This window comes from Nomascus leucogenys, chromosome 10 (genome assembly GCF_006542625.1).
Source record: "Nomascus leucogenys isolate Asia chromosome 10, Asia_NLE_v1, whole genome shotgun sequence".
NCBI lineage: Eukaryota > Metazoa > Chordata > Mammalia > Primates > Hylobatidae > Nomascus > Nomascus leucogenys.
In genome coordinates, this window is record NC_044390.1 from 67,028,304 (window position 1) to 67,044,529 (window position 16,226).

A 16,226-nucleotide genomic window follows, 5' to 3' on the forward strand; every position below is an offset into this window, starting at 1 on the left:
GCTGCTTAAACACAGGAGAAATGTGGAAGCGGGGGTGGGAGCCTGAAGTCCAGCTACTCAGGAAGCAGTGGCAGGAGGATTGTTGAGCCTGGAGGTCCAAGCCAGCCTGGGTGACAAAGTAACACCCCCTCCCACAGGGATCCCTTCCTCGTCTTTTTTTTTTTTAAATTTTTAAAATAAAATTTTCATTGTGTGAGATAGGGATCCAACATTATTCTTTTCCATGTGGATATCCAGTTAGTTGTCCCAGCACAATTGTGGATGACATCTATTAGTTTTTTTAATTTACTTTTTTCTTTTCTTTTTTTTTTTTTTTTGAGACAGAGAATTTCTCTGTCACCCAGGCTGGAGTGCATTGGTGAGATCTCCGCTCACTGCAGCCTCTGCCTTCTGGGTTGAAGCGATTCTTCTGACTCAGCCTGCATAGTAGCTGGTATTACAGGCACGCGCCATCATGCCTGGCTAACTTTTGTGCTTTTGGTAGAGACAGGGTTTCACCATGTTGGCCAGGCTGGTCTCGAACTCCTGACTTCAAGTGATCCGCCTGCCTCGGCCTCCCGAAGTGCTGGGATTATAGGCATGAGTCACCGTGCTGGGCCCAAGAAATACTCTTTACTTCACTTTTTAAATGTTGAGAAAATACAATTGAAAACTAAAAAAAATGTTCCCCAGATGAAAAATCATCTTCACTATGATAATAGAGAAAGAAATAACAACCATTTTATTAATAAAGAGCCTTAGACCTGAATGTAATGGGAAATAGAGGCAAACAGTTGAGAGGTTGAAAACAGAGAAACTTCACTGTTCTATACAACCCATTAAGTACGTGTTTTCTTTTGTCTTTTTTCTTTTTTTGGAGACAAGAGTCTCACTCTGTCGCTCAGGCTAGAGTGCAGTGGTGCGATCTCGGCTTACTGCAACCTCCACCTCCCGGGTTCAAGCAATTCTCCTGTCTCAGCCTCCCAAACAGCTGGAACTACAGGCATCTGCTACGACGCCAGGCTAATTTTTGTATTTTTAGCAGAGACGGAGTTTTACCTTTTTGGTCAGGCTGGTCTCAAACTCCTGACCTCAGGTGACCCACCTACCTCAGCATCCTAAAGTGCTGGGATTACAGGCATGAGCCACTGCACCCAGCCTAAGTACGTGTTTTCAAGATAAACACTAATCAGTCCTCAAGGAAGAGGACTTGACAACACCTTTGGTCACACATAGTTCATCCTGGCTCTACTTGGTAATGGAGGTGACCATCCGTGTCAGCTAACTAGCTTCCTCCCGAGGATGGGGGGAAAATGCTAACCCATGTCTTTTTGACAAGTGTGAGTTTCACAACATGGCGACAGGTGCCCTCTCTAGTGAGGCTCCTACAATCCAACAGAAACTGACGTCAGCAGTAAATAATAAAATTTAGAATACATGGTTAAGTATAGAGATTATGTGAACACTAAGCTTGAGGATAGACACATGGAAACCTCAACTCCAAATAAAGGGGGTCTGTGTTCCCAAGTAGAGACGATAAGATTTCACGCACAGGGAAAGACAGAGAAGCTTTAGCAGAATCACCACATTTTCCATTCAAGACCGGTGGATAAGTTGCAGCAACTTGACTGGTGACGGATTGATACACTTCAAGAAAGGTTATTTTATCACTACATAAGAAGGGACAATCAGCCAGGTGCGGTGACTCACACCTGTAATCCCAGCACTTTGGGAGGCGAGGCGGGCAGATCACAAGGTCAGGACATCGAGACCATCCTGGCTAACACAGTGAAATCCGTCTCTACTAAAAATACAAAAAATTAGCCGCATGTGGTTGTGGGAGCCTGTAGTCACAGCTACTTGGGAGGCTGAGGCAGGAGAATGGCGTGAACCCGGGAGGTGGAGCTTGCAGTGAGCCAAGATTGTGCCCCTGCACTCCAGGCTGGGTGACAGAGTGAGACTCCATTTCAAAAAAAAAAAAAAAGGGACAATGATGCCAAGAGGTCTTGTCTCTGGGGCTGCTCCGTCTTCCTAATTATTTACAGGAAAACTTTTTTGTGTTTTTATTTATTTTTTCTTTTCTTTTTTTTTTTTTGAGACAGAATTTTGCTCTTGTTGCCCAGGCTGGTGTGCCATGGCGCGATCTGGGCTCACCGCAGCCTCCGCCTCCCAGGTTCAAGCAATTCTCCTGCCTCAGCCTCCCGAGTAGCTGAGATTACAGGCATGCACGACTATGCCCAGCTAATTTTATATTTTTAGTAGAGACGGGGTTTCTCCATGTTGAGGCTGGTCTCGAACTCCTGACCTCAGGTGATCTGCCCTCCTCAGCCTCCCAAAGTGCTGGGATTACAGGCGTGAGCCACTGCGCCTGGCCCTCTTTTTTTATTTTTTTGAGACAGAGTCTCGCTCCATCACCCAGGCTGGAGTGCAGTGGTGTGATCTTGGCTCACTGCAACCTCCACCTCCCGGGTTCTAGCAATTCTTCTGCCTCAGCTTCCTGAGTAGCTAGGACTACAGGTGCGTGCCACCATGCCTGGCTAATTTTTGGTATTTTTAGTAGAGACGGAGGTCTCACCGTGTTAGCCAGGATGGTCTCGATCTCCTGACCTCTTGATGCTCCTGCCTTGGCCTCCCAAAGTGCTGGAATTACAGGCATGAGGCTCCTTGCCTGGCCAAAACTTTTCTTTTTTAAATTGATATTAGGAAACTCAGTTATATAGCTTTTTTTTTTTGGTATGGAGTCTTTCTCTGTCGCCCAGGCTGGGGTGCAGTGGCATGATCTCGGCTCACTGCAACCTCCACCTCCCCAGTTCAAGCAGTTCTCCTGCCTCAGGCTCCCAAGTGGCTGGGATTATAGGCGCGCCCCCCCACACCCTGTAATGGCTTTGTGTGTTTACTAGAGACGGGGTCTCACCACTTTGGCCACGCTGGTTTCTAACTCCTGATCTCAAGTGATCCGCCTGCCTCGGCCTCCCAAAATGCTAGGATTACAGGCTTGAGCCACGGCACCTGGCTAGGAAAACTCATAAAATTTGCGCCTGCGTTGGCCGGGCGCGGTGGCTCACGCTTGTAATCCCAGCACTTTGGGAGGCCGAGGCGGGCGAATCACGAGGTCAGGAGATTGAGACCACGGTGAAACCCCGTCTCTACTAAAAATACAAAAAATTAGCCGGGCGTGGTGGCGGGCGCCTGTAGTCCCAGCTACCTGGAGAGGCTGAGGCAGGAGAATGGCGTGAACTCGGGAGGCGGAGCTTGCAGTGAGCCGAGATTGCGCCACTGCACTCCAGCCTGGGCGACAGAGCGAGACTCCGTCTCAAGAAAAAAAAAAAAAAAAAAAAATTAAAAAAATTTGCGCCTGCGGCCGGGCACGGTGGCTCATGCCTGTAATCCCAGCACTTTGGGAGGCTGAGGTGGGTGGATCACAAGGTCAGGAGATCGAGACCATCCTGGCTAACACAGTGAAACCCTATCTCTACTAAAAATATAAAAACTTAGCCGGGAGTGGTTGTGGGCGCCTGGAGTCCCAGCTACTGGGGAGGCTGAGACAGGAGGATGACGTGAACCCAGGAGGTGGAGCTTGCAGTGAGCCGAGACTGCACCACTGCACTCCAGCTTGGGCGACAGAGTGCGACTCTGTCTCAAAAAAAAAAAAAAAACGTTGCACCTGCATGCCACTGGACTCTGGTTGCATGACCATTTTCCTCTCAAGGCTCAGAATTATTTAAAGGTCGGCAGTTTTTAATTTGAAGCATTTGATGTTTGAATTATTTAATTTCCTACTAAGATACAAGTACTATCTCCCTTGTCGTTTGCCTTACAAGGATCGCTCCCAAGTCCTTCGGAAATACATCCCTGGGTCATTAAACTGAAAAAAGGTGTAGTTACTTTCTAAAAAATACCACTTCAGGCTGGACGCGGTGGCTCAAGCCTGTAAGCCCAGCGTTTTGGAAGGCTGAGGCGGGTGGATGACCTGAGGTCAAGAGTTCAAGACCAGCCTGACCAATATGGGGAAACCCCATCTCCACTATAAATACAAAAATTAACCAAGCATGGTGGCACGCATCTGTAGTCCCAGCTACTTGGGAAGCTGAGGCAGGAGAATCGCTTGAGCCCAACAGACAGAGGTTGTGGTGAACCAAGTTTGCACCATTGCACTCCAGCCTGGGCAACGAGTGAAACTCCGTCTCAAAAACAAAAAATTAATAACAATAATAAATACGGCCGGTACAGAGTCTCGCTCAGGTGAGACTCCGTCTTAAAAAAAAAAAAAAAAAGAAAGAACACTACCACTTACACAGTAGGGCATTCTCAAAAACAAGGGCAACGCCATCTCTTTTAAGTTTTTCTTTTGTCTTTCAAGGTGTGATTTGCGACTGAAAACTTTTTCACATTCTTCACGTTTTTAAGGTTTCTCTCCAGTATGAAGTGTATGATGACATGCAAGGTGTGCTTTCTGATTAAAAACCTTGCCACATTCATTACACTTGTAAGGATTCTCTCCAGTATGAATTGCCTTATGAATTACAAGGGCTGAATTTCAACTGAAGGTCTTGTAACGCTCACTACACTTGTAAGGTTTCCCTCCAGTATGAAGTCTATAATAGCATGTAAAGGATGACGTCTGACTGAAGGTGTTGCCACACTCATAACAATTGTAAGGTTTCTTACCAGTGTAACATCTACTATGGCATACAAGGAATCACTTCTGATTAAAGACCTTGTCACATACATCATATTTATATTGTTTCTATCCTAAATGGATTATCTGTTGTTTCCTTAAGAGTAAGCTATAATTAAAGGATTTGCCACTCTCATTACATTGGAAAGATTTTTCTCTCATGTGTACTTCCCGTTTTTTGTGTGAGTAATGAAGAATGGAGGGAATTATTCCCATAATTATTAGAAATATGGGTTTTGGGACTACAAGAAATTCTTTGGGATGTTGAAATTAAGGAGGCATTGTTGATAGACTTCTCAACTTGATTACCAATTTTCCATTCGGGCAGAAATATGTGGAGTTCAGGCAGATGTGAATGAAAGCTTGATCCAAGCTGATCTTTAATAGGCTTGTTTCCAGCATGCCTTTGATCATTTCGGTCTGTACTACCAGTCAACTCTTTGATTTTTGTCATGGGTGCTTCATGACCATTTCTTTCATCTTCTTGCCACTGAATCTCAAAGTCATGAATATCTTTCTCCATTTCCTGTAAGCAAAAATCTCTAATGGGATGACTTTCATGTCTTTGCAATGTCCCTGTGTGGATCACTTCTGTATTGCCTTGTCCTGTGGATGAGAACTTCTTCATCATGCATTTGGAAGAGATATCTACAAAATATAAACACCAATAGGTTTCTAATTAAGCGCAGATGGTAAATCATACTGAAATGTGTAAATATGAACCAAAAAAATAATTCTTATTTTAAACTTTCCAAACATGAGCTTCAAAGTTTAGGAACACGAAAGGAGTAAGATTCTACCCTAAAATGTATGGGAGTTTACAAAAAACATATCAGTATCTATGAAAGAAGAAAAAAATGTATTCTTCATACTTACAGCATATTTACTGTACACAAATAAATGCTATAGGACCACACAATATGCTATATTGGTAAATCATCCACAACAAGCTCATGTAAGGATAACCAAAATCAATGGAGATTCTGTATTGTCAAACAATCATAGCAATGAGAAGATAAGAAAAGATTACAAAACTTAGCCGGGTGTCATGGCTTGCACCTGTATTCCCAGCTACTCAGGAGGCTGAGGCAGAAGAATTGGTTGAACCTGGGAGGGAGAAGTTGCAGTGAGCCGAGATCGCACCACTGCAATTAGGCCTGGGTGACAAAGTCAGACTTTTTTTTCCAAAAAAAGAGAAAACAATAAAAGAAAATGTTAATATAATATTTTTCTGGATAAATATCATAAAATTACCTTTATACATGCCGAACAGGCACTTTGTGACTTAAAAAAAAAAATTGGTAGTTTTATTTTTTTCAGACAGAATCTTGCACTCCAGGCTGGAGTGCAATGGCATGATCTCAGCTCACTACAACTTTCGCCTCCACGGTTGAAATGATTCTCCTGCCTCAGCCTCCTGAATAGCTGGGATTACAGGCACGTGCCACTATGCGCAGCTAATTTTTGTATTTTTAGTAGAGATGGGGTTTCACCATGTTGGCCAGGCTGGTCTCAATCTCCTGACCTAAAGTGATCCACACGCCTTGGCTCCCTGAAGTTCTGGGATTACAGGTGTGAGCCTCTGCGCCTGGTGGCACTTTGTGACATTAACGAGTGGAGTGTGTCAGTTATATTGCCTACCAGATACTGAAAAGCCATATGTAAAATCAGAAAAATTAATAATATATTGTAACCCATGATAAAACCAGCAATAAAATAAGTACATTTATACGGCCTGCAGAATTGTAAACAATTCTCTCTTAAGAAAAAAGCCACAAGGTCTATTAACCACCAGCACACAATATAAGACCTGAAATACATAGTAAGATCACTACATTCTAGGCCAGGTGTGGTGGCTCACACCTGTAGTCTCAGCACTTTCAGGAGGCCGAGGCAGGCGGATCACAAGGTCAAGGGATTGAGACCATCCTGGCCAACATGGTGAAACGCCGTCTCTACTAAAAATACAAAAATTAGCTGGGCATGGTGGCATGTGCCTGTAATCCCAGCTACTCTGGAGGCTGAGGCAGAAGAATCGCTTAAACCCGGGAGGTGGAGGTTGCAGTGAGCAGAGATTGCACCACTGCACTCCAGCCTGGTGCAGAGCAAGACTCCGTCTCAAAAAAAAAAAGATCACTACCCTCTGATTTAGGATGTCAAGAAAATACACAACAATGCTGGGCGCGGTGGCTCACGCCTGTAATCCCAGCACTTTGAGAGGCACAGTCGGGTGGATCACGAGGTCAGGAGATCGAGACCATCTTGGCTAACATGGTGAAACCCCATGTCTACTAAAAATACAAAACATTAGCTGGGCGTGGTGGCAGATACCTGTAGGCCCAGCTACTCCGAAAGCTGAGACAGGATAATGGCATGAACCCGGGAGGTTGCAGTGAGCCGAGATTGCGCCACTGCACTCCAGCCTGGGGGAGAGAGCCAGACTCTATCTCAGAAAAGAAAGAAAGGAAGGAAGGAAGGAAGGAAGGAAGGAAGGAAGGAAGAAAGAAGACAAGACAAGACAAGACACAGCATTAAAAGGAATAAGAATTGACTAACGGCTGGGCACGGTGGCTCACACCTGTAATCCCAGCACTTTGGGAGGCTGAGGCTGGTGGATTATGAGGTCAGGAGTTTGAGACCAGCCTGGCCAACATGGGGAAACCCCATCTCTACTAAAAACACAAAAAAATCAGCTGGACATGGTGGTGGGCACTTGTAATCCCAACTACTTGGGAGGCTGAGGCAGTTCTTGTGGGCAGAGGATTACCCAGGTGCAGAGGCAAGAGACTGAAGGCACAAACCATTTCAGTACAATAAAGAAAATAGTTAGAATAAGAATAGTCATAATACAAATTACATATAGAGATGATCATGGACAATTATCAATCATTATTATAAACAGTATAAATCTTTAGCTTTTAATATTACTCTTTGTTGCATTACTAATATAATCTAGGAATAACCGGCGGGTATAGGGTCAGGTGCTGAAGGGACATGGTGAGAAGTGACCTAGAAGGCAAGAGGCGAGCCCTCTGACACTCCCGCATAAGGGCTGCTTGAGGGCTCCTTGGTCAAGCGGTAACGCCAGTGTCTGGGAAGGCAACCGTTACTTAGCAGACTGCAAAAGGGAATCTCCTTTCCTTGGAGGAGTCAGGGAACACTCTGCTCCACCAGCTTCTTATGGAAGGCTGGATATTATCCAGGCCTGCCCGCAGTCATCCGGAGGCCTAAACCCCTCCCTGTGGTGCTGTGCTTCAATGGTCACGCTCCTTGTCCACTTTCATGCTCCTCCCTTACTCCTGGCTCCTCTTTGAAGTTCGTAGTAGATAACGGTAGAAGAAATAGTGAAAGTCTTGAAGTCTCTGATCTTTCTTATAAGTGCATAGAAGAAAACGCTGACGTATGCTGCCTTCTCTCTCTCTCTGCTTCAGCTGCCTAAGAGGGAAGGGCCCACTGTCCTGTGATCACGTGACTTTTTTTACCTTGTCAATCGCTTAGAAGATTCACCCTCCTTACCCTGCCCCCTTGTCTTGCGTGCAATAAATATCAGCGAGCCCAGCCGTTCAGGGCCACTACAGGTCTCCTCAACTTGATGGTAGTGGTCCCCCAAGCCCAGCTGTTTTCTCTCTATCTCTTTGTCTTGTGTGTTTACTTATTACAATCTCTTGTCTCCGCACACGGGGAGAATACCCGCTAAGCCCCGTACGGCTGGACCCTATAAGTTCTATATATATGCATTGAAGGGGGCCTGACCCTCCACACCTGTGGGTATTTCTCATCAGGTGGGACGAGAGACTCAGAAAAGAAATAAGACACAGAGACAAAGTATAGAGAAAGAACAGTAGGCCCAGGAGACTGGCACACTCAGCATGCGAGGACCTGAGCCGGCCTGAGTTCCCTCAGTATTTATTGATCATTATTTTTACTATCTTAGTGAGGGGAGTGTAGTAGGAGAACAGGTGGGGAGAAGGTCAGCAGGGAAACATGTGAGCAAAGAAATCTGTATCATGAATAAGTTCAAGGAAAGGTACTGTGTCTGGATGTGCACGTAGGCTAGATTTATGTTTCACTTTACACAAACATCTCAGTGTAGGAAAGAGTAACAGAGCAGTATTGCTGCCAGGATATCTCACCTCCAGCCATGGGGCACTTTTCTCCTATCTCAGAATAGAACTAATGGGAATGGTCGGCTTTACACCGTGACATTCCATTCCCAGGGATGAGCAGGAGACAGAAGTCTTCCTCTTTTTTTTTTTTTTTTTTTTGAGATGGAGTCCCACTCTGTCGCCCAGGCTGGAGTGCAGTGGCAGGATCTCGGCTCACTGCCAGCTCCGTCTCCCAGGTTCACGTTATTCTCCTGCCTCAGCCTCCCGAGTAGCTGGGACTACAGACGCCCGCCACCACGCCTGGCTAATTTTTTATATTTTTAGTAGAGACGGAGTTTCTACTAAAAATGGTCTCGATCTTTTTACCTCGTGATCCGCCCACCTCGGCCGCCCAAAGTGGTGGGATTACAGGCATGAGCCACGGCGCCCAGCCTACAGAAGCCTTCCTCTTATCTCAACTGCAAAGAAGCCTCCCTCTTTCACAACTCCTCCTCAGCACTGATCCTTTACGGGTGTCTGGCTGTGGGATGTAAGGTCTTTCCCTTCCCACGAGGCCATATCGCAGTCTGTCTCAGTGGGGGGAAACCTTGGACAATACCCAGGCTTTCTTGGGCAGAAGTTCCTGTAGCTTTCCGCAGTGCATTGTGCCTCTTGTTAATAGAGAACGGAGAATGGCGATGACTTTTACTAGGCATATTGCCTGCAAACGTTGTTAACAAGGCACATCCTGCCAGGCGCGGTGGCTGACGCCTGTAATCCCAGCACTTTGGGAGGCTGAGGCGGGCGGATCACGAGGTCAGGAGATCGAGACCATCTGGCTAATATGGTGAAACCCCATGTCTACTAAAAATACAAAAAAAAATTAGCCGGGCGTGGTGGCAGACACCTGTAATCCCAGCTACTCAGGAGGCTGAGGCAGGAGAATGGCATGAACCCAGGAGGCGGAGCTTTCAGTGAGCCGAGATTGTGCCACTGCACTCCAGCCGGGAGACAGAGCGAGACTCCATCTCAAAAATAAAAAATAAGCCGGGCGTGGTGGCTCACGCCTGTAATCCCAGCACTTTGGGAGGCTGAAGTGGGCGGATCACCTGAGGTCAGGAATTCCAGACCAGCCTGACCAACATGGAGAAACCACATCTCTACTAAAAATACAAAATTAGTCGGGCATGGTGGCACATGCCTGTAATCCCAGCTACTAGGGAGGCTGAGGCAGGAGAATCGCTTGAACCTGGGAGGCGGAGGTTGCGGTGAGCTGAGATCGTGCCATTGCACTCCAGCCTGGGCAACAAGAATGAAACTCCGTCTCAAAAAAAATAAAAATAATAAAAATAAATTTAAAAAAGCACATCCTGCACAGCCCTAAATCCATTAAACTTTGATTCAATGCAGCACATTGTTTCTGTGAGCACAGGGTTAGGGCTAAAGTTACAGATTAACAGCATCTCAAAGCAAAACAATTTTTCTTAATACCGATCAAAATGGAATTTCCTATGTCTTCCTTTTCTACATAGACACAGTAACAATCTCTTCTCTCTTTCTTTTCCCCACAATGCATTGCCCTTAGTTATATAGTTTTTATGCATAAAATGCAAAACATAGAATGCATACTGGGAAAATTTATAAACTGAGTCAGAGAAAACTTTGTAGAAAACAAATTGCATAACAAAAACAAAAAATATGATGCAGGCTCTCTGGCATAAATGTTTGTATTGGCTAAAAGCCATTATCAGATTTCTTATTCTCCAATAGGATGTTCCTGCAGATGAGGCCTTTTAGAGAATTTGGTTATCTGTGTTGACTATTCATGAATAAGACTAATGCTTTTCTTTTTCTTTTTTCTTTTTTTTCGTTTTTTGTTTTTTGAGATGGAGTCTCACTCTGTTGCCCAGGCTGGAGTGCAGTGGCGTGATCTTGGCTCACTGCAAACTCTGCTTCCCGGGTTCATGCCATTCTCCTGCCTCAGCCTCCTGAGTAGCTGGGACTACAGGCGCCCACCACCATGCCCAGCTAATTTTTTTGTATTTTTAGTAGAGAAGGGTTTTCACCGTGTTAGCCAGGATGGTCTCGATCTCCTGACCTTGTGATCCACCCTCCTCGGCCTCCCAAAGTGCTGGGATTACAGGTGTGAGCCACCGCACCCAGCCCTGGCTATTTTTTTTTTTTTTTTTTTTGTATTTTTAGTAGAGACGGGGTTTCACCATGTTATCCAGGATGGTCTCGATCTCCTGACCTCGTGATCTGTCCGCCTCAGCCTCCCAAAGTGCTGGGATTACAAGCATGAGCCACCGCACCCGGCCTATTTTTTCTTTATTTATTGATTTTTGAGATGGAGTTTTGCTGTTGTTGCCCAGGCTGGAGTGCAATGACATGATCTTGGATCACCACAACCTCAGTCTCCTCAGTTCAAGCTATTCTCCTGCCTCAGCCTCCCGAGTAACTGGGATTACAGCCATGCGCCACTGCGTACGGCTAATTTTGTAGTTTTAATAGAGACGTGGTTTCTCCATGTTGGTCAGTCTGGTCTTGAACTCCCGACCTCAGGTGATCCAGCTGCCTCGGCCTCCCAAAGTGCTGGGATTACAGGCATGAGCCACAGCGCCTGGGCAAGACTAGTGCTTTTATAAAAAAGAGACAGTAAAGTGTTCATTGTCTGTTCCTCTTTACACCATGTCAGGACACAAGCGGAAGATGGCTGGACTAAACCATGAAGAAGGATCTCACCAGGAACCAATCTGGTTGACATCTTGCTCTTGGATTTTCCACTTTCCAGATTCATGAGAAATAAATTTCTGTGCCTGAAGCTTTCTAGTTTACACTATTTCTTTTTTTGTCTGTTTTTGAGACCGAGTCACGCTTCATCACCCAGACTAGGGTGTAGTGGCACGATTCTCCTGCCTGAGGAGATCCTCCCGCCTCAGCCTCTGGAGTAGCTGGGACTAAGGCACACGCCACCATGCCTGGTTAATTTTTTTTTGTGGGGGGAAGACGGAGTCTCCCACTGTCACCCAGGTTGGAGGGCAGTGGCACGATCATGGCTCACTGCAGCATAGCCTCCCAGGTTCAAGTGATTCTCCTGTCTCAGCCTCCCAAGTAGCTGGGATTACAGGTGCATGCCACTATGCCCAGCTAATTTCTGTATTTTTAGTTGAGACGGGGTTTCACCATGTTGGCCAGGCTAGTCTTGAACTTCTGACCTGAGGTGATCTGTCTTTCTCAGCCTCCCAAAATGTTGGGATTACACGGGTGAGCCATCGCGTTCAGCCAATTTTATTTTCACTTAGTAGATTCGAAGTTTCATTATGTTTGTGCAACTGGTCTCAAACTTCTAACCTCAAGCAATCTACCCACCTCGGCCTTTCTAAGTGCTGGAATTAGAGGCGTGAGCCGCCGCGGCTGGCCAGTGTAAGCTATTTCTGATAGAACAGTGAAATGAGCGAGACAGGAAAAGGGGCATCTCATCATCAACATCACCGAAGGCTGACAAATCTTATCAAACAAAAAAAGTTTAGAGTCTGTACTATAAAACTTCCAATATGTTAAGCCATCTAAAAGCATTAACTTGTTTTTAAAAACAGGCGGGTGGATCACTTGAGGTTGGGAGTTCGAGACTAGCCTGACCAATATGTAGGACGTTCATCTCTACTAAAAATACAAAAATTAGCCAGGCACTGCGGGGAACGGTGGCTCACGGCTCTAATCCTAGCACTTTGAAAGGCCGAGGCGGGCAAATCACGAGGTCAGGAATTCGAGACCAGCCTGACCAATATGGTGAAACCCCATCTCTACAAAAAATGCAAAAAAATAGCCAAGCTCTGTGGTGCACTGTGAGGAAAAGAAAGAGAGATCAGATTGTTACTGTGTCTATGTTGAAAAAGGAAGACAAAAGAAACTCCACTTTGATCTGTACTAAGAAAACTTGTTCTACTTTAAGATGCTGTTAATCTTTAACTTTTGTCCCAACCCTGTGCTCACAGAAACACGTGGTGTATTGACTCAAGGTTTAATGGATCGAGGGCTGTGCAGGATGTGCCTTGGTAAAAATGTTTTTGCAGGCAGTATGCTTGGTGATAGTCATCGCCATTCTCCACTCTCAATTAACCAGGGACACAATGCACTGTGGAAAGTCGCAGGGACCTCTGCCCAAGAAATCCTGGATATTGTCCAGGTTCCCCCCCAACTGAGACAGCCTGAAATATGGCCTCATGGGAAGGGAAAGGCCTGACTGTCCCCCAGCCCGACACCCGTAAAGGGTCTGTGCTGAGGAGGGTTAGTGAAAGAGGAAGGCCTCTGTGCCATTGAGATAAGGGGAAAGCATCTGTCTCCTGCTCATCCCTGGGAATGGAATGACTCAGTGTAAAACCGACCAGACATTCTGTTCTGAGATAGGAGAAAACCGCCTTATGGCTGGAGGTGAGACATCATGGCGGCAATACTGCTCTTTACTGCACTGAGATGTTTGTGTAAAATCAAACATAAATCTGGCCTACGTGTACATCCAGGCACAGCACCTTTCCTTAAATTTATTTATGACACAGAGTCCTTTGCTCACATGTTTTCCTGCTGATCCTCTCCCCACCATCACCCTATAGTCCTGCCACATCCCCCTCTCTGAGATAGTAGAGATAGTGATCAATAAATACTGAGGGAACTCAGAGGCCGATGCTGGTGCAGGTCCTCACTTGCTGACCGCCGGTCCCCTGGGCCCACTTTTCTCCCTCTATACTTTATCTTTTTTCTCAGTCTCTCATCTCCACCTTGTGAGAAATACCCATGGGTGTTGGAGGGGCAGGATCCCTTCACAAAGTGGTAGGACTACAGGCGTGAGCCACTGCACCTGGCTACACATTTACATTATAGCATCTTGACCTTTGGCTCCCCAGCTGCCTTGTGACTCTGTGTGTGTGTGTGTGTGTGTGTGTATGCTCATGTGCTGTGACAGGCAAGGAAAAGCCAGTAGAGCGTCATCGCCACTGACCTGGCAGGAAGAGGTGGCCCTCAGGCTGCAGTTCACTGTGCTGTTTGCACTCTGATTCTTGGAAGAATCTTTCCTGAAGTCATGGAGCCTCCAGCTCCTCCGGAACAGAACTAGTTGTGTAGGAGTGTGTCCTTCATGCCCCTCAGGTCCCTGACCTTCTCCCCACCCTTCCTGAAGGGAATCCAGGACCCCTGACTCTGAGCACATCACCTGCTGGTGGCAAAGTCCCTGCCCACAATGGCCAGACTGGGCCCTGGTGATGTGCAGAGCATGGAAGACCCAGGAGCTGGAGTAAGGCAGTGACACAGATGGCAAAAATGGGGATGCCTCGGCACTGCCTGAGGACACAGGGTCTGGTCTGTAGGGCTTTTCTGACCTTAGTGAGGCCTTCTCCTCTTATTTTGACTGAAATGATTAGCCACAGGAAGTTCAGATCAATCAGAGTTGAAATTTCCAGAAGAAATGTGGGACCATCCTCACACTTGCCTCAGGCCCCGAGTCTTCCCTGAGGACAGCTTAGCATCTAAACTACAACCCCAGAGTAGGTGCTGCAGTTTTCCTGTGGCCAAGATGGGAACTGTGAGTCCTCCAGCAAAGGGAGACCCAAAACATTCAAAACAACCCATGCAGAAAGGCGTATCTGGGCGGGCATGGTGGCTCCCGCCTGTAATCCCAGCACACTGGGAGGCTGAGGCAGACGTATCACCTGAGGTCACGAGTTTGAGACCAGCCTGGCCAACATGGTGAAACCCTATCTCTACTAAAAATACAAAAATAGGAGCAGGCGAGTTGGCTCATGCCTGTAATCCTAGCACTCTGGGAGGCTGAGACAGGTGGATTACTTGGGGTTAGGAGTTCCAGACCAGCCTGGCCAACATGGTGAAACCCCATCTGTACTAAAAATACAAAAAGTAGCTGGGCTTTGTGGGCCTCTGTAATCCCAGCTACTCAGGAGGCTGAGGCAGGAGAATCGCTTTAACCCGGGAGGCGGAGGTTGCAGTGAGCCAAGATTGTGCCACTGCACTCCAGCCTGGGTGACAGATTCAGACTCAAAAGTAAAATAAATTAAATTAAAATTAAAATACAAAAATTAGCCAGGTGTTGTGGCACACACCTGTAATCTCAGCTACTTGCGAGGTGAGACACAAGAATTGCTTGAACCTAGGAGACAGAGGTTACAGGGAGTGAAGTCATGAGACTGCACTCACAGCCTGGATGATAGAGTGAGACTCTGTCTCAAAAAATAAAAATAAAAAAATAAAAAGAGCGTTTCTGATGTGATTGATGCAGAGATGATAAAATCTGAGTAACGTGATAGAGACTGACAGGCAGAGGGAATTTCAGATGGGGGTGGGAGGGCATGGAAGACATCCCTGAGCCTAGACCTGAAGGAGGAGATAGGGACAGGGCCATGATCATTTAGGGACATAGGGTAAGAGCAGGGACAATGACCAGAGACAGGTAGGATTTTGATTTTTGGGAAAAGAAAAAAGCAAATATGACTGGGGCAGAGGGAGTCATGAGATGAGGGCAAGCTCCCAGGACGAGATGGCACACTGGCAGGGGCCCTGGACACAGGGCTGTGGAGCCACAGTGAGGAGTTGGGCTTTCAACATTTGTCCACATGGACCAGAGGGCTCTGAGGGAAATATGCACTTAATAGCTCATAGCTCAAGACAGTAACAAACGACATAAAGAAACAAAACTGAAAAATAGACTAACTGCTTAAACTACATTTTGATGTTAAAGGTTTCCAATAAATAATAAAGGGTAGAAAGCATGCAGACCTCGATCTGAACCAGAAGCAACTAATTTCAAACAGAAACTACTTTGAAATTGTTTTTTAAAAATCAAACAAATTCAGATGTCAACGGGAAAATAACTAGAACATATACGTGTACAGAAAGGAAAGATGTGAGCAGATTACAGCATGCCACAAAGGCATCTTTCAGAAGAAGTGATTATGGATTAAAAAAGGAAATTTTAAAATTAACATTTACCTCAAACTACAAAAAAGAAAAAAAACAGAAAGAAAAAAAAAGAAAGAAATGAAGAGGAACCAGAAAGAAAAAAAAGGAAATCTATTACACAACGAGAACAAAAGCACTTTTGATGTCCCATTTTTATTTTATAATTTTTTTTTTTTTTTTGAGATGAAGCCTCGCTCTGCCCCCCAGGCTGCAGTGCAGTGGTACCATTTCAGTTCACTGCAACCTCTACCTCCCAAGTTCATGTGATTGTCACGCCTCAGCCTCCCGAGCAGCTGGAACTACAGGTGCACGCCACCATGCCCACTTACTTTTTAAATATTTTTACTAGAGACGGGGTTTCACCATGTTGGCCAGAATGGTCTTGAACTCCTGACCTTAGGTGATTGGCTCCCAAAGTGCTGGGATTACAGGCATGAGACACCATGCCCAGGGTTGATGTACCTTTTTTTTTTTCCATTTTTCTTTTTTGAGATGGAGTCTCACTCTTGTCCAGGATG

General features: G+C 45.9%; 1 protein-coding gene across 2 annotated transcripts in view; it reads right to left on the bottom strand.

Annotated features, from left to right (window-relative positions):
- Positions 1 to 4,793: 4,793 nt before the first annotated feature.
- LOC100601622 (putative protein ZNF321) overlaps positions 4,794 to 16,226 on the bottom strand; it is a 144,796-nt gene continuing 133,363 nt past the window's right edge. For both annotated transcript variants that reach the window (XM_030821258.1, XM_004089417.3), the window contains exon 2: positions 4,794 to 5,305. In XM_030821258.1, coding sequence (XP_030677118.1) covers positions 4,794 to 5,305 — 512 coding nt within the window. The remainder of the gene's footprint in view (positions 5,306 to 16,226) is intronic.